A 22,090-nucleotide genomic window follows, 5' to 3' on the forward strand; every position below is an offset into this window, starting at 1 on the left:
ATCTAGAACATGTTTCATTGATATTGGACGTTACTATTTCAATTTAACAGTCAACCAGTCGTCCAAAAATGTCCAAGATCACTTCTTCTCAAGTCAGAGAACACGTCAAGGAATTGTTGAAGTATTCCAACGAAACCAAGAAGAGAAACTTCTTGGAAACCGTCGAACTACAAGTCGGTTTGAAGAACTATGACCCTCAAAGAGACAAGCGTTTCTCTGGTTCTTTGAAGTTGCCAAATTGTCCAAGACCAAACATGTCCATCTGTATCTTCGGTGATGCTTTCGATGTTGACAGAGCTAAGTCTTGCGGTGTTGACGCTATGTCCGTCGATGACTTGAAGAAGTTGAACAAGAACAAGAAGTTAATCAAGAAGTTGTCTAAGAAGTACAACGCTTTCATTGCTTCTGAAGTTTTGATCAAGCAAGTTCCAAGACTATTGGGTCCTCAATTGTCCAAGGCTGGTAAGTTCCCAACCCCAGTTTCTCACAACGATGACTTGTACGGTAAGGTCACTGATGTCAGATCTACCATCAAGTTCCAATTGAAGAAGGTCTTGTGTTTGGCTGTTGCCGTTGGTAACGTTGAAATGGAAGAAGACGTTTTGGTTAACCAAATCTTGATGTCTGTTAACTTCTTTGTTTCTTTGTTGAAGAAGAACTGGCAAAATGTTGGTTCCTTGGTTGTTAAGTCCTCCATGGGTCCAGCTTTCAGATTGTACTAAGCATAATTACGTGTTTTCATAGTTTAACGCTTTCAGAACTACTTATTTAATTTTGTAAGAAGTAATTTGAGTCACATTTGTATTTAGTAAAAGATTAAGAGTATTTCTATTTCACCGCCTTGATAGGAAAGAGCGGCGCGGAAGGGCAGCTGTAGGGAATTTTGCTCTGTATTCCCCTGTTTAATATCAAAAACAACAGAGAAGGATCCCCGATGAGAAAGACGCTCGGGAGGTCTCTGTGTTTGCTAGGCAATTGACATATTTAAAAGATTTTGTTTGAGGTTTTGCAGATAAACAAGAAGCAGTATGGCTAATGATCAAGATCCCAACAAGTCTCTCATTAATGACGCTTTGACTCGGAGTATGTCCGAATTTTATGATGATGATGATGATAACGACAGTGACATGTGTAGGGCAAATGATGAGGGAGAAGACGTTTTTGACCTTCCACTTAAGGTAGGCGTTTCTCAAAGCAGGAACTTTTCAGAAGTAAATGACGTGTTAGACCCGCTTTCTAGTTTGCATGGTCCGTCCAAGAAGGTGAGATTTGAACAGCAAAAGCAGCAACAGCAACATCAGCAACTTCACAATGACTTCAATACAGATTTCAACCTGAAAAGCCCGTCCAGTAAAAAAATGGGGGTAGAACAGCTGATCCAGTCAGCCAATGAAATCAACGATTACCTCGCTAACAACATTGACAAGGTAAATAGCTTTAACTCAGAGCTATTGAGCGGCAGTGGCAAGTTACCTGGGAGAGTAAAGAGTGACACAGCAACTCAAGGTACCGGACGCTTAGATTCCATGTCCAACTTTGCTCTTAGCGATACGGAGTTGGACAATGATGACGATAATTATCTCCTGGATCCCCTTGCAAATGCTAGCTCTACTACACCCACTGTGGAACACCACGGTTACAGCTTATTAGACAAGGCTTTATCCACGTCTGATAAGGAAAAAATATATACGAATAAAGTGAATTCGAATAGTCAGATAGATACTGATAATCACTCTCACGAAAGTGGAAACACTACCAATAACGAAACAGATGAAAATGAGAGTTCGGAGATCCTGGACTACACAAAATTTGATTCTTTCCCCTATCCCCCGTCTTCTGCCCCCAATGGGGAACCACCAGATTTGAAAGTGCTAAGCATTGAATGTGAGCAGGAAAATGAAAAAGAGCTACGACGAATATCTTTATTATTGGATCATTACGAATCAATACCGAAAATACCAGAATTGTCAGACGATGAAGCACTATCTAAGTTCCGTGAGAATATCGAATTAATTTTACAACTATCTAAGAAAATTAACGATAATGCGAACACTTTAGCGATTTCCTCCGAAGATCCTCAAAAATTTGTTAATTTTGTGATGAAGAACCCACCTTCCTTATCATTCAGAGATTTTATCGACAGAATCCAGAATAAATGCATGTTTGGTGCCGTAGTCTATCTTGGAGCCACCTATCTACTTCAACTTGTGTTTCTTACGAGAGACGAAATGGACGGTCCCATAAAGTTGAAGGCTAAATTACAGGAGGACCAAGCCCATAGGATCATCATATCTACAATAAGAATTGCCACCAAGCTATTAGAAGACTTTGTCCACTCACAAAACTACATTTGCAAAGTCTTCGGTATTTCAAAAAGACTGCTGACCAAACTGGAAATTTCTTTCATGGCGAGTGTTAATTTCGATGGATTAATGATTACTTGTGAAAAATTAGAAAAAACATTGCATATCCTTGATGATACAAGACAGGCATTAGGAAACACATGAGTTTTGCATATGTATTATGCAGGTTCATTTGTTCCTTCCCTTATTTCTTTTCATAGTATTTATTTTTATTTATTTATTTATTTTTTTTTGGATTTTATTTTATTTCTTTTTTAATGCTAAGAAAGTAATTCCGCATAATTAAACGTGTGCTGGCCTCGATAGGTACCTATAGTATACAGAAGCTTACGAAAAGCTCCTGCAGGATGGCACTTCTAAAATTCGCGCTCAACATGGCCGTATTGTACATTATATCGTTCTATCATTATATCGTATACGCCCGCATTACCCGACAACTCCGTCTGCAACGCGTTGACCAGAAAACTCGAACAAGAGATCGCATAAAAAACCAAAAGGAAACGAATTACTTGTCAAATAGTTATTGTAATGGATCCTCTAGAAAGGCAAACAGTAGATTTATTTCCTTCTTTTCTAGAAACATCATTATAACTAACAATATATAATTGGAATAATGGCTGGTTGGGATATTTTTGGTTGGTGTATGTTATCACCCTGTTCACGTTTTTCGGATACTTAGTTTTATTCAATGTGGTAAACATTGAATGTTTTCAGCTTAAGATCTATTTTTTTTTTTCTAGAAGAAATTGCGTCCTTTACTAACTTTATTTTACTGTACAGTCAGAGATGTGTTGGCTTCCCTTGGTCTGTGGAACAAACATGGTAAACTACTTTTCTTGGGTTTGGATAATGCCGGTAAGACCACATTGCTACATATGTTAAAGAACGATAGATTGGCAACCTTACAACCAACATGGCATCCAACTTCTGAAGAACTGGCTATTGGTAACATTAAGTTTACAACTTTCGATTTGGGTGGTCATATTCAAGCTCGTCGTTTATGGAAGGATTATTTCCCAGAAGTTAATGGTATCGTCTTTTTAGTCGATGCTGCTGACCCTGAAAGATTTGATGAAGCACGTGTCGAATTAGATGCTTTATTCAACATTGCCGAATTGAAGGACGTTCCTTTTGTAATTCTTGGTAACAAGATCGATGCTCCAAACGCCGTTTCTGAAGCGGAGCTACGTTCTGCTTTAGGATTATTGAATACCACTGGCTCTCAAAGAATTGAAGGTCAAAGACCAGTTGAAGTTTTCATGTGTTCCGTTGTTATGAGAAATGGTTATTTAGAGGCGTTCCAATGGTTATCTCAATATATTTAATTGACGTATACATCTATACCCTTTATATGACATTCACATGAATTCAACAGCTTTGTAATAATCAACAAAATTGCATAGGATGCCACCTCATAACTTTTGAGCACAGCATTTCCGCGATCATAGTATATTTTAGACTCTAAGATTGAATAAAAGTATGATACATCTTAAGTATACATATATATATGTATATATATATATATACATGAAAGTTTACCTCCTCATCTTACGTGGACGAGATTCATCGTCACCGCCCATAGTTGTTCTTTTACCATTCTGGGCGAAGTATTCTTTCTTTTTCTCCTTATCCCTTTGTGATTTTTCTTCCTCCATCTTAGCTAATTTTTTCAATCTTTCCTTACGTTGACTAGCCTTCTGTTCCTTCCTCTTGCTGTCTTTGGCTTTCGAAATCGTCAATACTTTTTGAATGAATGATCTTGCCTTCTTTTCATCACCACCTAGCACCACGGCTCTTTTAGCCATATATGTTTTCTTCTTTTGTGGTTTCATTTGATGGATCTGAGATTTGAATGGCAATTCCTTTTGAACAGCTTTTGGGACCTTTAGACCATTGAAGTGTCTTTCTACACGTTCTATTTTATGATATGCACTGTCCGGATTCGACGGTGTTTCCAGGTTCATAGCCGCTCTTATTTGGCCTGTCAATCTTAAACCTTTCCACTCGGTTTTTTCCTTCAACAATAGTGAGGTAACAGGATTATAGAATTTCTTGACGCGGACAGGATACCATGATCTTAGAATTACAATATCACTCATTAGGATTTTATCCTCAAAGGCTGCCCTATAGTGACCCTCAGGCTTTGAAAGTGCCCTTTTGATTTCACCACGGATACCCGAGACAGTTTTGATCTGCGCACCCTCAAACCTTGCAACTTCCATAGCACTTGAAAACATGTCCTTTATAAAGGCAGTATTTTTGAAAATTTTATATGGAAACCCAACTAATTTTAACTTTTTAACAATTTCAATATTAACGTCTATCTCTTCAACGATACCTGTTGCTGCAATTCTAAAACCGTTCCCGGTATCACTATTAGCAACAATTTGAACACCACAAAAAGGTGTGTTTGGAGAACATAAGGGACCGTAGAAAGCCGCATTACAATATGTGTGTTCTGGTGTATACTTTAGCATTCTGGTTCTTGTTCTAGAGTCAGTTGTTGTATAAATTGGTAAAGTTTGGAACCTTCTCCAACCCAAAGACAAGACCAGTGGGTCATTTGTCTTCAAAATCTTCTTATGCCAACGATGTCTTCTCAACCTGGCTTTGACAATACCGAACTTTATTTCGGTCGGCAATAAACCACCCATAACAATTGGAAATTTTGGATTGAAATTCTTGACAAATTCCATTGGGACTTTTTCGAAAACGATACGTACATAAGAACCAGCTTTGAAACCTTCGATTCTTTGACGTTGTTCTGGAGTCATTTCTTGATATTCTATATTGTTAATTTCTAACTGTTTAGATATCTTGGCCTTCTGTAGTTCATACCATGTATCATATTCATTGTTTTCATCATCTTCTTTAAAGTTTTCACCTTCTTCTATCTCGAATTGTGCACGTAGTTTTTCCTTCTTTGCAGCATTCATTTCTCTTTCTTGCTCCATGGTTAAGTCCTTTTTTTCCTCCGCATCAAAATTAGTGAATGAATTATCATCATCTCCATTAGTGTCTTCGTTTTCATCCTCATCCTCACTTTCTTTGTCACTATTGTCTTCTGCTTGTTCAGAAGGGTTTCCATCTTCTAGATCTTCAAAATCGCCGTATAGTTCTTCCCCACCTTCATTAGAGTCACTTTTCGTTTTATTATCATTACCTAAAATGCCTGCGCCGAGGAATCGCTCTTTGATTGCATCAACGCTTTTCCATTTTTTAGCCAATTTTTCGAAAGTGTCGAAATATGGAACAAACTTTTCCAAATCAACTGCATGGTCTTTATTGCCCTCTTTTGTAACAGTACCATCTTTTTTCCTGAAGAAGTCATCATCAACATCTTCTTCAATGTCACTTTCGTCTTTACTATCGTCGTCCTCGCCCCTCCACCTTCTTATACATTCTTCAGGTGAAATGTTGTCCATGTATATCAGCTTACCGATATTCCAGGTCCTTTTCTTACTTTCAGTTTTCTTCAGCTTGTTTGCCGCTGTTCTTTCCCAGGAAAACTCATCTTCACTCTCTTCAAATTCAGAATCTGTTTCCAAAGCTAATTTTTCGGCACCCTGCTCACCGGTATTATTGAAATCGATTTCAACCATCCTTGGTTCGGAGTCCTGCACGTCGTCATCATTTGTATAAGGTTCTTCATCACTCGGTAAATTATCAATATCTGCGTCTTCTTCTTGAACTGGCTTACCATAAATTCTTGGTTTTCTTAAACTGGTTCTTCCCTTGCTCTTTCCTTCATCGTCCTCAATACTTTCTTCTCCACTTTCAACATCCATGCCTTCATGATCGGCAACTTCATGAAGCTCAGTGCCGTTGCTAAACAATTGCAAACCCACACCATCAAATTTCTCTGCAATACTTTGTTCAACACTTTGTAAACCCGTCATGAGTTTTTCTCCTTCACCTCTTTCTTGGCCGGGAACAAAACTTGGCTCTTCATTTTTCTTTCCAATATCAATATAAACAGCATCCTTATCCATCAACACACCTCCGACATCGGACATTGGAGCATATATCAATTTATCTTTATCATCTAACCTTTTACGTCTTCTTGTCGTAGAGGCAGTTGTAATTTCTCCGTTAGCCTTTGCCTCTTCTTTCATTTTTTCACGTTCAAAATCATCCAGTTTCTGTTGGTAAAAAGGTGTGGGACATGGATCTGGTAATTTTTCAATTTGTGCTACTGAGAAATCACCAACACCAGCAATATGCACCCTAGTGCCCGGAGCAGAAGGCAAAGGAGTACCGTGCAAATAACCATAGATAGCGACTTTGCGGTCGATTTGCAGTCCTTGAGTCTCTATTAATTCCGGATGAGTTAAATCTGTGAATCTGTCAGCCAACATATAGGGATGTTCGTTCCTCCATTTTAATGGTCTGAATTTCATAACAGATATAAATCGTGAAAGGTTTAAAATCTCTCTATCAGGATACCTTCCATTAATCACACCAGATAGGTAAAATAATTTTGCACCTTGATAAACTTCCGTCCAGAATCTGTGCTTTAATCTTTTCTTAGAAGCTCTCAAAGTTGACTGAGATTTAAACAGATCAAGATGTGTAGCTACACCAAGTACTCTTGGCATACCGTGATGTTGAGCAATATTTAAGAATTCCATTGTTTCCATTTCAAAACCGAAATTACCGTCAATTAGTAAAAGAACCAAGTCGGCAATCTTAGCAATATCAATCATCGCATTCAGATCGTCCGCAGGGCACTCCAAAAAAGTTAGTCTTCTATGTTTACCAGAGACAACAGTAATAGGACCTTGAATATCATTCAAAGTGCTTTTTGTCATTCTCCTGACGAGGGACCGAATCAAAGTAGTCTTTCCTGTTCCAGGTGGACCCACGACAGCGACGATAAATGGAGGCGGATCATCTTCAGGGGTACGATCAACCATAGGAACATGCAGTTTTCTTTCGTTCACATCACTTGACCTTTGCATAGTTCTCGCCATCTTACCTGGGGCTGCCACGGCAAAGGCCTTTGCATTATGACCCTGCGTATGGAGCTTCTTTTTTGCTGTATTCTTCTCCTTCGCCTTACGGTGCTGTTTATTAGACTGCTCCATCGTTTCAGATAACTCAGATGGCTGATTAAAGGCTACTATTATGTGATATTTTTACCTTAACAGCGCAAATACTTTCCTTAATTTTGAAGCTTCACTTCAGCTCATCGCCTTGAAAATTTTTCATTTGTACGGACATTAAACTTAGGCGATAACAAAAAAAAAACTTCATCTAGATAATCTCAACTTTGAAATTACAGAAATATTTACAACAGTAGTACGAGTATCTGCACTATGGCTCACATGTCCTTAAAATAATCTAAGCTTACCTATCTGATATTTGTTTTGATATTGTTTAGGACCAGCAGTTTCTGAGAGTTTAGCAAATGCACCTTTACAGCTATCCTCAACTTTTGGAAGAGAAAGTGACAAGATATGTAACAATACTTGCATGAATCGACATTTGTTTACTTTGGTCCATTTTGTATATGATAGTGTGATTTAGCGATATGGAATTATGTGTATTTTTCTATTTGTTGTCATTTCAATATGGGATGACTTGTTTTCTTGTAACGCGCCACTTCAATAGTAAACATTATGAACCTGATAAATGTTAGCAGACTTAGTAAGAGAGACAATCATTTTCATTCAGTAAAAATCGCAATCCCTAGTTTGGCTCTTCTTCTAGCCGTACTTTAAATTCAAAGCAAAAATGGTTCTGCTTAACAGAAGGAAAATACAACCTAAGGAAATAGGACAGTCTGCTGATTCCTTCTCTGAAACTCCATGGGTGATTAAAGAAAGTAGCGAGCGTATAAATGATTATGACAGTGATTTAAAAAAGCTAGATTTTTACAAAAGGGATATATTCACCTGTGAGATTAGTGGAAAAGATGGCCTTTCGTATTTCAAGGCGTTAAAAAGCGAAGAACAGCACCGTGAAAAGGTCAGATATCTTTTACCAAAAGAACTAAGGAAGGCTATAGCAAATTTCGCAAACTTCAGTCCGATAAGGAAGGTAGGACACCTTGTAGAAAGCGCATTTCAGCGTTTTAGTAACCGTTTCTTTATAGGCGATACGGTGTGCTTGAAAACTATCCAAAAAAATGCATTGATTACCTATAAAGAAGGAGAGCCTAACTTGGTAGAATCACCAACTATTGAAAACAATGTCACGTTGTTCCTTGTCAAGGATGTGTTTCAATCTAACGGGATGATGGAAAGTGAAAAGGGAGAAATTTCTGCCCCAAAATTGTCACTGTATTTAATCACAGAATGCCTGAATCGAGAATCTAAAGGTGCGGCCCTAATTGTAGGCCAGAATGAAATTAAAAGGCCAGAATCACACTTTTCTAAATTCATAATTGCGTGTTTTCTTAATGAAATACTCATAAAAGTATCGAATAAGGAGCACGCACCATGGAGGGTGAAACAAGAATATATAGAAAGATATGATGTAAACCCTAAATGCTCTCCTAATATGATTGATTATTTGCCGGATAGAATGAACTCATCTTCTTCCGAGCTTTACACTCCTCTTACTATACCACCAGAGAGCGATGTTGAACCTGCTGACTGGAAGGAAACGTCGGAAACGTCGGAAACGTCGGAAACGTCACTATCTAAAATAAAAGCAATTGACGACGAGATTTCAGTCTCATTTGACCACATTTACGATAATGTGAACTCCCTTGCCTACAATGATTTGAAGGGAACCGTCGACGACAAGGAGCTTCCATTCACTGGGCCTTCGATACCATTTGAAAATATCAGCTACTTAGATAGCTCCTTAGAATATAAGAATATCGATCAAAAATGGTTCAAAGAGTGCAGTCAATTTCCAACGGAACGACTATTGGTTGTTTATCAATTCCTGAGCTTTTTTGGACGTTTTATTGGTCTATCACATTTTAATTTTGATCAGTTCCTTACTACTATCAAGTGTACTAGTCCGGAGGCTTTAGTAGATGAATATGTCAAAATAAACTTTCTTAAAACTTACAACAGCAAAGGGAGTTTCACAAATGAGAAGCCAAGAAACGAAATATATAATCAAGTGACCAGTAGTAACGTATCCCAGCGTGAGAAGGCTAACGTCTTTAATGCAGATGAGAGTCAACGAATACCTAGCAATTTCACCAGAAACCAGAAAATGAGGAAATTTATAACGGATAAAAGTACTGAATTTGTAATGTATTCCATTTTTAAAGGGAAGCCTCTAAAAAATGACGATATGGAGTTTCAATCGTACGAAAAAGTGAATATACTTTACATTGATATAGTTTGCTCGTTAATGTGTCTGATGACGGATAATGAACCTGATTGGAATTGTAATCTGATGGACAATTGGACTGAAGAAAAGCGAAAGGAGGAAGGAAATAAAACAGAAATTGATATAGCTATAGAAAAGTGTTTGAACTATGGAGATACTAGCTGGGTTAAACTTTTGCACAATAAAAACTTTAGCAACGGCAATTGGTTGATCTGTCTCCTTGGAATCTTGCAACAGAATACACATATGATAGCATATAGTGATGTCGCAAAATGTATCACAAAAAAAATACTACCTTTATCCATGAATTTTGTAAATTTAGGTGATGAGCTCTGGGATAACTTTCGCAAGAGATTATCTATAAAAGATAAAATTGATGTTTTATGGGTTCTCGTAGATTTTGCGTCCAATTTCTCGAGTTATATTAAGGAGTTGGTAGATAAAGTACCAAAACTGTGCAATGGAATCCGCTTAAAGTTGGATAGTGCAAAAAAAGAGTATATCAAATTGAAACGGCAACTAAAAACGTTAACCAAAAATCGCGTGAAGCTTCACAGCAACGTTTCAATGAACCGATATGGATCAGATGAATGTAAAGGTAAGGTCAATGCCCTTAAAGTGAAAATTGCATACTTAATGGAAGATATCGCCTTCCTAGAGGCAAAATTGATTCAGAGCGATATCAAGAGACTAGAGATTTTGGGTAAAGATAGAAATGGAAATCGATATTATTGGATGGACTCAAATGGATCGTCATCAGCCATCAGTGAAAAAAATGAGGAACTTTACAACTGCTGTTTTTTGTGGGTTCAAGGACCCTCTGAAGCGGATATAAACTTTTGCTTAGATGTCGACGTCGAATCTTTGAAAAAATGGGAGTTGTTAGCTAAAGCAAAAGGTACTGCCTACGCGACAAAAGAAGTCTTTTCAATATTTAGGTCGACAGACGGGTCTTACTATCAAATTGCTCAAGGTGAGAATTTCATGATAATTAATTCAAACGGTATCTTAATGAGGCCAACTATTCCGGCATTCATAGACAAAAAAATTATATCAGAAACTCCAGAAAAGCTCCTACTCTCTCATCATCAATGGGCTTTCTTCAACGATATAGAAGATATACATATGTTAGTAGATAGGTTGGATGATTTAAGAGAAAATGAGGGACAATTGAAGAAAGCTTTGACATCCAAAATGGACCGTATTGAAGTATCATACAAGCAACAGTTCAAAATTAAAAGGCGTATTGAATGTGATGAAACCTTCAAAAAAAATCACAAACTTTTGAAAAATAACGAGTTCACGTTTCCTGAACTGAAAAGAATTGAGACAACTTGTACATCCAACGGCCAACATTTTTCCAACATGGAGAAAATTTCCAAAAAACTATCAAGGACAAAGAATGATCTCGTTTTGGAAGCGATTTTAAAAGACGTAGCTCACCTTGGAGAATGTGAAAGAGCACTTCTCAAAAAGCAACAAAATTTGATTTATCCTTTGAATTTTCATTTCGAACAATTGAGGACGATAGACCTCGAATTTATAGTTGAAACGAAAAGAAAAAGGCAAGAGGATATTCTTACGAAGCTTTTAAATCATCAGAGGTATAAGCATATTAGTCATGTTTCAGGCTATGGGATAAGTTCTCAACGAGTAGATAAAGCTGCACATCTTGATGTGCAGGGTATATTAGAGGAGATTGAATGTCAACTTATTTCAAGACGACGAGAGGATGAAGAACGCAACTAGAAACAACTCTGCAGTTCAAATCACTCTTCCTGTATACGCCTTAGAAAGATATTAGAAATATCTTTTACTATTTAATCTTCACCATTCATTATTCCTCGTATATAAATTGGCCCATTTCAGGGCGTCTGACTGGAGTTGTATTTAGGCTTTACCCGGCGTTCTTCTGAATTTATAGCCAGCAAGGAAAACAACGTCAAAATTGGTCCTCGACTGACGCATTAGTAAGATTAATATTTAGCAAACACTATGATCTCCGTAACAATCTCTTCAGCTATTCCAACACTTGATGATGTCAGTCAATAGATTTACTTCAGGTCGACTCCCTGTTTTCCTTAGAAAGTCCCCTTTTTACTACTCGAGAGCTTATTTGCATCAAACATGTGTTTTCAAGCAAAATAAAGAAACTGCACAAGATTCGCCAGAGCTTTTAGCAAAAAGCTCACATCTGAATTCGAAACCACTAGATGTAAGCAATAAAGCACCAGTGAAAACTGCTCAGAATAAAATTCCTCTAGCTCATAGTAAATATGAATCGTCAAAGTACGAACTTCCCAAATGGAAAGAAGCCTTGGGTGAACTAGTAATTCGAGCATTTCATTTAGATATGGATAGAGTGAGGGCAGGGCCCGTTGCAGGATCTTACTATTATAAAATTTGTAAAGAGCAAGGTTTACAATACGAGGACGAGCCATTATCAGAAACTGCTAAATACTTTTACGAGGATTTGAAGCTACCACGTACTTTTTCACAATGGTTTCAAATCACTGTATTGCACGAGTGGATACTTTTTGTACGTATGAGAGCCATGCCTTTCAAATACGGCAGAAACTATCAGCAGAAATTGGTAGATAGAACATTTTCTGACATTGAGCTGAGATTATTCGAGGAAATGAAAGTTAATTCTGGTAGAATCGCAGATCAATATTTGAAAGATTTCAATACGCAATTAAGAGGAGCGATATTTGCATATGATGAAGGATTTGCTACAGATGATGGTACACTTGCGACAGCTGTCTGGAGAAATCTTTTTGGTGGAAGAAAGAACATTGATATGGTTCATTTAGAGTCTGTTGTGAGATACATTTATTCTCAACTATATGTTCTAAGCAGGTTATCAGACAGAGAGTTTGCCACAGGTAAATTCAAGTTTGTTCCTCCTGGGGTGAAGGTCGAAAAACTGACACCAAAGCAAGAGGAAGAGTTGAAGGCCAAGACCATTGCAAAATATGAAGCTCTAGACAAGGATCCTAAAACCTTACCAAGCGAGAGAAGTAGGCTGTCATATACAAACTAAACGAGCTAGTTTGTAACTTCAAAACTTATGAAAACACTTATTTATTCTTCAGATACTATCCGCACAAATTCCTTAAGTTTTTTCCAATTTTTTGGGCTTTCTTCCTTATTTAATCAGTTTATAAAATCATTACGTTGTAAATAGTTTATTTGAATTTCTTCAAAGAAGCGGACCACTTTTCTGGTTTATTTTCATGGAATAATTGATATAATGCGTCAATCAATTCGACATGGAATGAACCACTTCCTTGACAACGGGTGGAAGCCAACTTACCAGCTGATTTGTATAATAGGACAGCACCAACCACAGCATCAAACAGTTTTCCAGTGGAATCTAACCCACCGATAAAGGAAGCAATTGTAGAACCAAGTGAACATCCACTTGCAGTGATGTCACCCATGATAGGAATTGGGCCATCTTCAATTATTACACATGGAAGATCTTCAGCGGTTATTCCTTCTGTTCCTGATGAAAGTTTGTATTCGCCTCCAAAAGTACCATCAGCAACGCAATCAAACTCACCCGTGCAAACAGCAACAGTCCTGTATTGGAATGCCACAATTTGTGTAGCGCGCACAAGTGTGTCGATGTTCGTTTTGCCGCTGCTAGAGTCGACGCCCTTCATTTTATGGTTATTTAACTTGGCTAGAGACAGTATTTCACTGCAATTGCCCTTTATACAAGCAAATTGGCCGTAAGTGAGCAAAGTGTTGTTTAGACAGAGCCTTGTTTCAGTGGCGCTGTACCCGACCGGGTCAAAGGTGATGGGTCTATTTACTTCATTATAAGCATTAATTGCGGCTTTTAGCATTTCAATAGGTGCCACTGATCCGGTATTTAACAGTAAAGAAGCATTTGGGATTCTTGCTAGTTCAGATACTTCACTTTCAATTTCAGACATGATAGGAGATGAGCCTAAAGCTAGAGTGACATTGGCACCAAAATTTTGATGAACCTTATTGGTGATATGTTGCACTAATGGACGATTGTTTGATACTTGAGATATAACGTTTTGAATTGAAGTTGTGGTCGGAAATGTATTATTTAACTCGCACTCAACAAATTGGTATCTGGTAGCATCTAACAAGCCTCTCAACCTCTTGGTTGCTGCACATGCATCTGGAGCGGCCATAATATCGCTGACTAGAGAGATACCATCCAACGATCTCTTTCCATTTGAAGCAACACATTGACAAAGCACACGTTGAATATTGTCAGGATGAAGACCACCAATACCAACGGTTCTACACCATGTAGCTTTAAATTCCTCCAAAGCATCCAAAATGGCAATGGCGCCTTGAGGACCCATGGGTGATTTCTTAGGATTTTTCTTTGTTGATGTAGGGAAAAGAGTACCAACACCAATATAATCTACCATATCTGGCCCCCATTTAGCCAATGTCTCTACCTCCGAAGGTTTACCAACACTCCATCCAAGAATTTTAGAAGGGCCCAAAAGTTTTCTTACCATTGGGATTGGCATATCGTCCTGGCCCACATGAACCCCATCGGCGTCAATTGCCATAGCGACGTCTATACGGTCATTGATAATAAGTGGAACATTGTACTTCTTACATATTTTTTGAACTTCTAAAGCCTCTGCAACGAAATTTTTTGTTTCAATATCCTTTTCACGGATTTGAACTAGCGTTACACCATTTTTCAACCCAGCTTCAACCTGAGAACATAAAGTAGTTCCCGGTGGAAGCATGGTAGAATCTGTAACCAGATATAATGAGTAATCAACTTCTTCCTTAGTAAATACCATTTCCGCTGTTTGATTTAAATAATTTAGCTTCAGAGTGATTTGGTCTTGAGAACCATGGTTAGATCGAAAACTAGGCGCTTCCACAAGTAAATGGATGCGTTGCCGCTATAAATATATGTAGTATTGATTTTGTTACACCTGCTAAATAGGTTCTTACGATTGCCTTTTTCCTATAATATGCATAAATTATGTTGCCCTAAAAGAGTGAAATAAACCTTATCTATCTTTTTTTTGTTCCTGGTTTTCAAAGTTGATTTTCGACAGACCCTAGTTAATTATAGGAAAAAGCCCTATTAGTCTTTTTCTTATCATAGATGACATTTACTTATATTAGGCCAATCGCATACTCTGCATCCAACAAGCCTTCAACAGGTCGAAGTGAAACTACAGGACTTGGAAAATATCAGTTTTTATAAGCAATAATGAAGTTCACCCCTAGCATAGTTATTGATGCTCCGCAATATTATGTTGATCATTTTAATGGCAAGTATAACGTGGATAAATGTGTTATTTTAAGAGACCTGCAGCTAGAAACGGATTCAGAATCCATGCCATCCAGCTTAAAGCATTTGACCAAACCTACGCACATCTTGGATTTGACAAACAATGACCTTATCATGATTCCAGATCTATCAAGAAGAGACGATATACATACATTACTGTTGGGCCGAAACAATATCGTTGAAGTAGACGGTCGCCTATTGCCTATGAATGTACAGAACCTTACATTATCGAATAACAGCATAAGAAGGTTTGAAGATCTTCAAAGGTTGCGTAGAGCGCCCAGGACGTTGAAGAATCTAACTTTAATAGGGAATCAAGTATGTCATTTAGCCAATTATAGAGAACATGTACTTCGATTAGTACCGCATTTAGAGACTTTAGACTTTCAAAACGTAACAGCTGAGGAAAGAAAGAGCGCAATGAGCTTTCCAAGGCAGGCGGACGGCGATACGTTGGGCCCAGTAAATACTGCAATAAGAGATAATGGATCCAGAGATAAAACGATGGAGATCATGAATTTGGTGGTGAGTAAGATGACAGTAGAGAGAAGAAATGAATTGAAAAAGCAGTTAGCAGAAGCTACTTCTTTAGAAGAGATTGCCAGGCTGGAAAAACTACTCTCTGGTGGTGTTTAATCTTTTGGTTAGTGCGACTGTTCAATGACTTAAAAAAAAAGAATTATAAATTATTCTGTGCCATTATATAATAATATATAAAACGAAAACAAATAATGGTGCTCTATAAACATTAGAGGACAATGTCAATTTCAATGTCAATGCCTTAGAAATTAAAGTTGGTAAGAAAGAAGGAAAGGGCAACCTAATTAGCTGCCGCTTCCGGTTGTACTTCAGGTTCGTTGCTCTGAGTGGTGCTGGATATTTCAGCCTTTTTACTAGCAGCTTCCTCCTCTTCCATTCTTTTTCTTTGCTTAATCTTCTTATTGCTCTCGGGCGCATCAGTAAGACCTGGGATACCCTTAGCTGTCAAGAATTCGAAGATACTCTTTTGCACAGCAGGTCCCGATTTATCGGCAGTTTCTTCTCCCTGTGCTCCAGTAACCTTGTTGAAACTATCAATATAACTAAAGAACGCATTAAAAACATTTTCGTCCACCTCTTCCTTGTAGATCTTATCGTAGATATGCTTCATTTTGAACTTATCCACTTCGTCTTGATATTTGGAAAAATCGATCGCCTTGTAACCAAACTGTTCTAGTCTTTTATTATAACCTTCAAATACTGGAGCTTCTAACAATAATCCTAATGCAGGTGCCTTCGGAATATTAATCTTCTGCTGTCCGTAAGCCTGACTAATGCGTTCGACGGGGCAACCACAACGGGTAATTAAGGTTGCCATTGATACCATCTTACGAATTTGATGTAGCATGAAAGACTGGCCGTGAATCTTGATGGAAATCCATTCTGTTTGGGCATCGCCAATAACAAATGGATCAGATACTTTTATATCTTTCATAAATCGAATGGCACTTGGTTCTTTGAAGTCCTTGCCTAATGTAAAATTATGGAAGTTATGAGCGCCAAGGTATTGACTTGTAGAAGCACGGAATTTGGCCAGTTTTGCCGCGGATATACGATATCTTCTACGGTGAGCATTTTCTAATTGCTTGTACTTTTTTACCTTCTGGTATAGTTCTTCATTTATATCAAATTCATCTCTTGCGGGCGGAACATATGCTAATATAGCTTCGATTTCTTCTGTTGAAAATTTTTCATTCGCATCTTTTTTAAACTCTTCCCAAAATTCTTTGGATTCCAAATCTTCATCTAATACACCAGGTAATTCTGTTTTACTTTCTTCGATGTCTCTATAAAGTATAGAACCAGGTTTGGGGCCAATGAGTGAATAAGTTGGTAATAAGTATTCGTACCAACGTGAACTGCACATTTTTCTACAATCAAACGCCTTGTTCACACGCTCGATATCCCATACCCTTATCCCTTCCGGTAACTTTTCGTTGATCTTCTGCTTGATATCAGGATCTTCAATAATCATTTTCAATGATATTAAATTACCTCCAGCATGGACACCCTTATCAGTTCTTGCAGCTCTCATGAATCCATTCTTTTTCAAATCGTTGGAGTTGTCCTTGGAAATAGCACCTGCTTCAACAAATGCTTTGAATAGGGCAGACTCGATGGTTGGATTTGGTGGATTATATTGCATACCATGGTAGCCAGTACCACAGTAACCAACCATAACAGCCACCTTTCTCTTTGGGAGACGAGGCTCCTTGGGAAGTGGATTGCCATTTTCATCCAAACGAGGACCGCTTTTTGGTCTTTTATCTATGTGTTTGTCATTATCCTTTTTTTTGTCCTTTTCATCGTCGAAGTCTGCCTTACGAGCTTTGGTCAATTTGCTCTGAGCGCCTCTCTTGTAGACATCCTCATTAACTTGATCGTCATAGGCAGGCCTCAAATTCTCTTCAGACATCCTTGATATCACTTATAATTGTTATTTACTAGCACTTTATTGTCCTTTATTATTTTTTTAGTACTTCTTGTATTTCAAATTTCTCGAACTATAGCGATGACTAAAAGTGAAAAATTTCAAAGCCAAAAGAAAAAAAAAAAAAGAAAATATTATTTCAGCGGCTAATAGTTACCCGCATCAAAATAATATATCTCTGTACGGTAATGAAAATTTTTGAAATATGCGATGAGCTTAGAACTAAAGTAAGCAATGTATTATTGAGGTAATTGACGGTTTAGTGATTGGATCGTATTCTAGATTTCCGAGTAGTAGAACCATTGAGGGAAACTATAGTTAGGTGCAATAATGAGACAGCTAACAGAAGAAGAGACCAAGGTTGTTTTCGAAAAACTCGCCGGCTATATTGGTAGAAATATTTCTTTTTTAGTGGATAATAAAGAACTTCCTCATGTCTTCAGATTACAAAAGGATAGAGTATATTACGTACCCGATCATGTTGCAAAATTGGCTACTAGTGTAGCAAGACCTAACTTGATGTCTCTGGGTATTTGTTTAGGTAAATTCACGAAAACTGGAAAATTCAGGTTACATATTACTTCTTTGACAGTATTGGCTAAGCATGCCAAATATAAGATATGGATTAAACCTAATGGGGAGATGCCATTCTTATACGGTAATCATGTGTTAAAGGCACATGTGGGTAAAATGTCTGATGATATACCAGAACACGCCGGTGTTATTGTGTTTGCAATGAATGATGTGCCATTAGGGTTCGGTGTCAGTGCGAAAAGTACTTCTGAGTCAAGAAACATGCAACCCACTGGTATAGTTGCTTTCAGACAAGCAGATATTGGTGAGTATTTGAGAGATGAAGACACCTTGTTTACTTAGTGGGAAGGACTGATGATGAATTCCCGTGTACATTTCACTTACAGCTTGCGTTATCTCTCACAATGTATTTTTTTCTGTATAATAAAGAATCATATAATTAGCGCTTAAAAGGAAAGAGTTGTTCGATAAAATGGGGAGCCTAACCCCTCGATGACCTTTCTTTTGAATTAGTCGAGTTCCATTTCATATACAATATTACATAACTTGACAACATTTGAGGATTACTAATGACAAAAATCTTTATACGCTCTATTTACGGCCCTTCTTCTTGTTCTTAGGCTTTTTATTAACAGTGGGCTTCCCTTTCTTTGATATGTCAAGGGCCTGTTCTGATTTTTTGTTCATAGCACCACCTTGAGTTTGTTTTGCACCTTGTTGTTTTTTCTTTGGCCTATAAGTAGACCTGTCTCTTAATGGCAGCCACCTTTCAGGATCAGGTAATTTGGAGGTGTCGCGACCTTGTAAAAATTTTTCGAGGCGTTTAATCTTTCTTTTCTTCTTTAGCTCTAAAACTTTTCTCTTTTGAACTTTGCTAACTGCGGTGTTTTTACTTCTCTTTGCTGACGATTCTAAGGGTTTCACACCAAGTTGAATTAATTTATCAATATCAATATCTCTCACTAGATCTATACCTTGTGCTATATCCAAAGAATCTGACGAAACAACTCTGTCAACAAGGACATCTGCATCGCCTTTACTAAAGTTTGAAATCTCTCTGAGTAAAGCCTTCGATTCTTTAGCATTACCCATGGACAATAATTCAAACCCGACGTGTTTCCAAAATGGTATGTTTTCTTGGATTTTTCCGCTCAATTGGACTCTCACGGAGCCTAATTTTTTAAGCAGAACACTTTTGGAGTTGTTTCTTCCCTTAATCTTGTATAATTCAAATAAAATGTAACACACGATGGCTTGTGAATCGTTGAATTTTTCAAAGGACGATTTCCAGCTTTCATTTAAAAATAATTCTCCTATTCTGATAGCATTTTCCCATTCCTTCTCTATTATTAGCAATTGGATAGTCAGTAGTAATATTCCAATCGTACTTCCATCTGTTCCACTTAAAATGGTTTTTGTAGTGTGGTGGTAAAGTTTCTTGGCCTGCGTCTTGTAGCTTTCCAAAGTAACATTGTCAACTAACTTAGAGTATTTATCGAACGTTCTTGATAAAAGGGACTCTTGAGAGTGAATTTTGACATTGTTGAACAAACGCAGGAAAAGTACATTGCGTTGAATGTTTGACCATTGTTCATGGGTGAAGGTTTGTAAATTAAAAGTGTTTAGTTTTTCTACGTTTAATTCCCTTAACAGTAAATTGAAGTTTGTATTGTATTTAGAGAAATCAACAAACGCATTTAGGTTATTTTGACAAATTAAAGAGAATGGAGAATCGGCTTTCAGTTCCTGCAATAAGCCCTTTAAGATTTCTTTACTTTGTGCAGTTTTCCCCACCATTTGCAAAACAAATGATAATTGCAATTTAATAGTATTAATATCGTTTTGATAGCCTTCATTCGTGGCTCCTTGAAGCGCTTTTTCTAATAGTTCGATAGCCTTGTCATATTTACCTACGGATGCCATGATGAATGATTCATTGAATAATAAATCGTAGGAAGATTCATCCATAGGAGTAACTAAGGGTGATCTGTTCATTAACTCTGTCGCAACGGATAGCGGAACCCTTTCGTTACAAGAGAGTTCAATTTGACTATCCTGATCCTTCTCATTGTGACTTGCTAAATGTTGATATATTTTAAAAGCTTCTTGGTACAGCCCATTTTTATAACAATATTGAGCTCTCACATGTAGGATACCTCTAAGTGACTCGATATCCTTTTTTAGTACCGTATCGAGATCATCTGTGATAATTGCTGTGTACAATGTGTTGAATTCATCTGGCATATTCAATTTATAGAAAATGTACAATTTTTCTAGCGCAAATTTGCGACCGTACTTGTCATCTATATGTTTGAATTTTTTTAAATAATGTAAAGCCTTTTGATACTTGTCCTGTTGGATAACAGCTACTAAGCAACGTCTAAATACATCCGCTGGATTCTCACATCCAGAATCCAATAGTTTCACGCAAGTCTGTTCGACCTGCGAATGCTCGTCTTGAGACAATTGAATGTTCAATTGAGAGAGCAAATTAGTTAAATTATCTTTAGCCATTTTTTTGCTTTCTTTCATTACTCTTATTATTGATCAGAACCAACTCAACAAAGTAAATCTGCTACTTTAATGCATAGCAATTTTCAGCTTGTTTTCCTCTTTTCTTTCGACAAAGGCGAAAGAAAAGAGGAAAAAATGAACAAGAAAATTTAATCAAATATCGCAATATACGATGCCGAAAAGAGTAATGAAATATTAGAAATGGATACTTAGTATTATGTGATATGTGCGGGAGTGATTAATAGTGCCCTTCAAACGATTCTGTCATACTTTAATTCTATAACCGCTTATTTTCCCAAAAGGGCTTGTTTCTTAGTATCCAAGGATGCATTTTTACGTCTCCAAGGCGCATTCTATCTTTGGGGTCGTATTTTAGTAGTTTAAGTATTAAATCTTGCGCATCCTGAGAAATGTTACTGGGCATTTTGATATCCAGTGCTGCTATCCTTTTATATGTAGTATCTTTCATTTCTTCTTCGAACGGAGGGGCACCGGTCAGTAGTTCAAACGCCAGGACGCCAAGAGCCCATGCATCTATAGTGTGATCATATTCCCTTGACTCCACCATTTCTGGAGAAAGGTAGTCAATTGTCCCACAGACAGTTTTCCTTCTATTTTCTGGCGGATTTATTATACTCCATCCGAAGTCCGTTAACTTAATGACATTATTGAACCCTATTAGTATATTTTCAGGTTTAATATCTCTATGAATAATATTCTTTTTATGCATATAATCTAGGGCATTGGCAATTTGATAAATATAATCTGATGCTAAAATATCGTTGAAGGGTCCGTGTAACCTCAATAGTTTATACATTTCCCCATTGACTAAGTATTCCATTAGCAGGTACACTCTTTTTTCATCATGAAAATAGCCGTATGATTTAGTTAGATTCGGATGATTTAGCGATGTTTGTATTTCTACCTCCCTTCTGAATTGTTTCTGTAAATTATACTTTATTATTTCTTCCTTCTCCATTACTTTCAGTGCGCAAATATATCCTGTACTCCTGTGCCGAACGCAATAAACTTTACCGAATTTACCCTTTCCTAATTTCTTCCCCAGTTCAAAGTCATCGAGTGATAGGGATTTAAATTTAGGTAGCTTCTTATTTTCGTGTATCATTTTGGAAGAAGTCGCTTTCCTTATAGGTGATGGAATTTTGGAGCTTTCCATATCCAAAAACTTCTTATTGTTTACAGGTAATCTGTTCAATTTTTCTCTTACAGGTGAAGGTATTTTTGAATTCGGGTTTCTTTGCTGCGGCGAATGGGATATTCTCCATGGTTTATTGATCCTGGACGTATTTGGTCTTGTTGTGGTCTTTTTCGATGGCGAATTAGCGTTTAGTTTGATATTTACTAAACTATTGCGTTGCATTCCCTTTTTACTTCTTTCTTTTGTTGTATTTCAAAATCCCAGTTTTTTTTGCGCTAAGAATGATCTTGCTTTGTTTATGCATTCACTTGAGCAATTGCATCAGTTGGCCTTAGCTCAAGGTTTTTATAGAATGGTAAACAAATTAAGCGCTTTACAGGAAAAACGCGTGAAGTTAAACTTACTGTTCAATAAGCAATGCTGTATCGGAAAATGGAGCA

The 22,090-nt window shown here is 37.3% G+C and overlaps 12 protein-coding genes across 12 annotated transcripts; 7 read left to right on the plus strand and 5 right to left on the minus strand.

Moving 5' to 3' along the window:
- Window positions 1–68: 68 nt before the first annotated feature.
- On the plus strand, window positions 69–722 carry RPL1A (60S ribosomal protein uL1 RPL1A; the record flags this gene model as incomplete). The annotated part of the gene is made up of 1 exon (NM_001184034.1): window positions 69–722. One exon carries the CDS (start codon window positions 69–71, stop codon window positions 720–722), a length of 654 nt encoding a protein of 217 aa, NP_015104.1.
- Window positions 723–1,028: 306 nt separating this feature from the next.
- PCL8 (Pcl8p) lies at window positions 1,029–2,507 on the plus strand (the record flags this gene model as incomplete). Its single annotated transcript, NM_001184033.1, has 1 exon — window positions 1,029–2,507. The coding sequence occupies one exon, from the start codon at window positions 1,029–1,031 to the stop codon at window positions 2,505–2,507; it is 1,479 nt and encodes a 492-aa protein (NP_015105.1).
- A 469-nt stretch (window positions 2,508–2,976) lies between these two features.
- SAR1 (Arf family GTPase SAR1) lies at window positions 2,977–3,688 on the plus strand (the record flags this gene model as incomplete). Its single annotated transcript, NM_001184032.1, has 2 exons — window positions 2,977–3,004; window positions 3,144–3,688. 2 exons carry the CDS (start codon window positions 2,977–2,979, stop codon window positions 3,686–3,688), a joined length of 573 nt encoding a protein of 190 aa, NP_015106.1.
- A 210-nt stretch (window positions 3,689–3,898) lies between these two features.
- BMS1 (GTPase BMS1) lies at window positions 3,899–7,450 on the minus strand (the record flags this gene model as incomplete). The annotated part of the gene is made up of 1 exon (NM_001184031.1): window positions 3,899–7,450. The coding sequence occupies one exon, from the start codon at window positions 7,448–7,450 to the stop codon at window positions 3,899–3,901; it is 3,552 nt and encodes a 1,183-aa protein (NP_015107.1).
- Window positions 7,451–8,099: 649 nt separating this feature from the next.
- On the plus strand, window positions 8,100–11,408 carry YPL216W (uncharacterized protein; the record flags this gene model as incomplete). The annotated part of the gene is made up of 1 exon (NM_001184030.1): window positions 8,100–11,408. The coding sequence occupies one exon, from the start codon at window positions 8,100–8,102 to the stop codon at window positions 11,406–11,408; it is 3,309 nt and encodes a 1,102-aa protein (NP_015108.1).
- Window positions 11,409–11,694: 286 nt separating this feature from the next.
- On the plus strand, window positions 11,695–12,702 carry CBP3 (Cbp3p; the record flags this gene model as incomplete). The annotated part of the gene is made up of 1 exon (NM_001184029.1): window positions 11,695–12,702. One exon carries the CDS (start codon window positions 11,695–11,697, stop codon window positions 12,700–12,702), a length of 1,008 nt encoding a protein of 335 aa, NP_015109.1.
- A 145-nt stretch (window positions 12,703–12,847) lies between these two features.
- Window positions 12,848–14,470, minus strand: THI6 (bifunctional hydroxyethylthiazole kinase/thiamine-phosphate diphosphorylase; the record flags this gene model as incomplete). The annotated part of the gene is made up of 1 exon (NM_001184028.1): window positions 12,848–14,470. One exon carries the CDS (start codon window positions 14,468–14,470, stop codon window positions 12,848–12,850), a length of 1,623 nt encoding a protein of 540 aa, NP_015110.1.
- Window positions 14,471–14,892: 422 nt separating this feature from the next.
- LEA1 (U2 snRNP complex subunit LEA1) lies at window positions 14,893–15,609 on the plus strand (the record flags this gene model as incomplete). Its single annotated transcript, NM_001184027.1, has 1 exon — window positions 14,893–15,609. One exon carries the CDS (start codon window positions 14,893–14,895, stop codon window positions 15,607–15,609), a length of 717 nt encoding a protein of 238 aa, NP_015111.1.
- Window positions 15,610–15,793: 184 nt separating this feature from the next.
- PUS1 (pseudouridine synthase PUS1) lies at window positions 15,794–17,428 on the minus strand (the record flags this gene model as incomplete). Its single annotated transcript, NM_001184026.1, has 1 exon — window positions 15,794–17,428. The coding sequence occupies one exon, from the start codon at window positions 17,426–17,428 to the stop codon at window positions 15,794–15,796; it is 1,635 nt and encodes a 544-aa protein (NP_015112.1).
- Window positions 17,429–17,773: 345 nt separating this feature from the next.
- On the plus strand, window positions 17,774–18,319 carry NIP7 (ribosome biosynthesis protein NIP7; the record flags this gene model as incomplete). The annotated part of the gene is made up of 1 exon (NM_001184025.1): window positions 17,774–18,319. The coding sequence occupies one exon, from the start codon at window positions 17,774–17,776 to the stop codon at window positions 18,317–18,319; it is 546 nt and encodes a 181-aa protein (NP_015113.1).
- Window positions 18,320–18,568: 249 nt separating this feature from the next.
- Window positions 18,569–20,491, minus strand: SRP72 (signal recognition particle subunit SRP72; the record flags this gene model as incomplete). The annotated part of the gene is made up of 1 exon (NM_001184024.1): window positions 18,569–20,491. One exon carries the CDS (start codon window positions 20,489–20,491, stop codon window positions 18,569–18,571), a length of 1,923 nt encoding a protein of 640 aa, NP_015114.2.
- Window positions 20,492–20,768: 277 nt separating this feature from the next.
- Window positions 20,769–21,872, minus strand: IPL1 (aurora kinase; the record flags this gene model as incomplete). The annotated part of the gene is made up of 1 exon (NM_001184023.1): window positions 20,769–21,872. One exon carries the CDS (start codon window positions 21,870–21,872, stop codon window positions 20,769–20,771), a length of 1,104 nt encoding a protein of 367 aa, NP_015115.1.
- Window positions 21,873–22,090: the final 218 nt, after the last annotated feature.

Source organism: Saccharomyces cerevisiae, chromosome XVI, assembly GCF_000146045.2.
Source record: "Saccharomyces cerevisiae S288C chromosome XVI, complete sequence".
Lineage (NCBI taxonomy): Eukaryota > Fungi > Ascomycota > Saccharomycetes > Saccharomycetales > Saccharomycetaceae > Saccharomyces > Saccharomyces cerevisiae.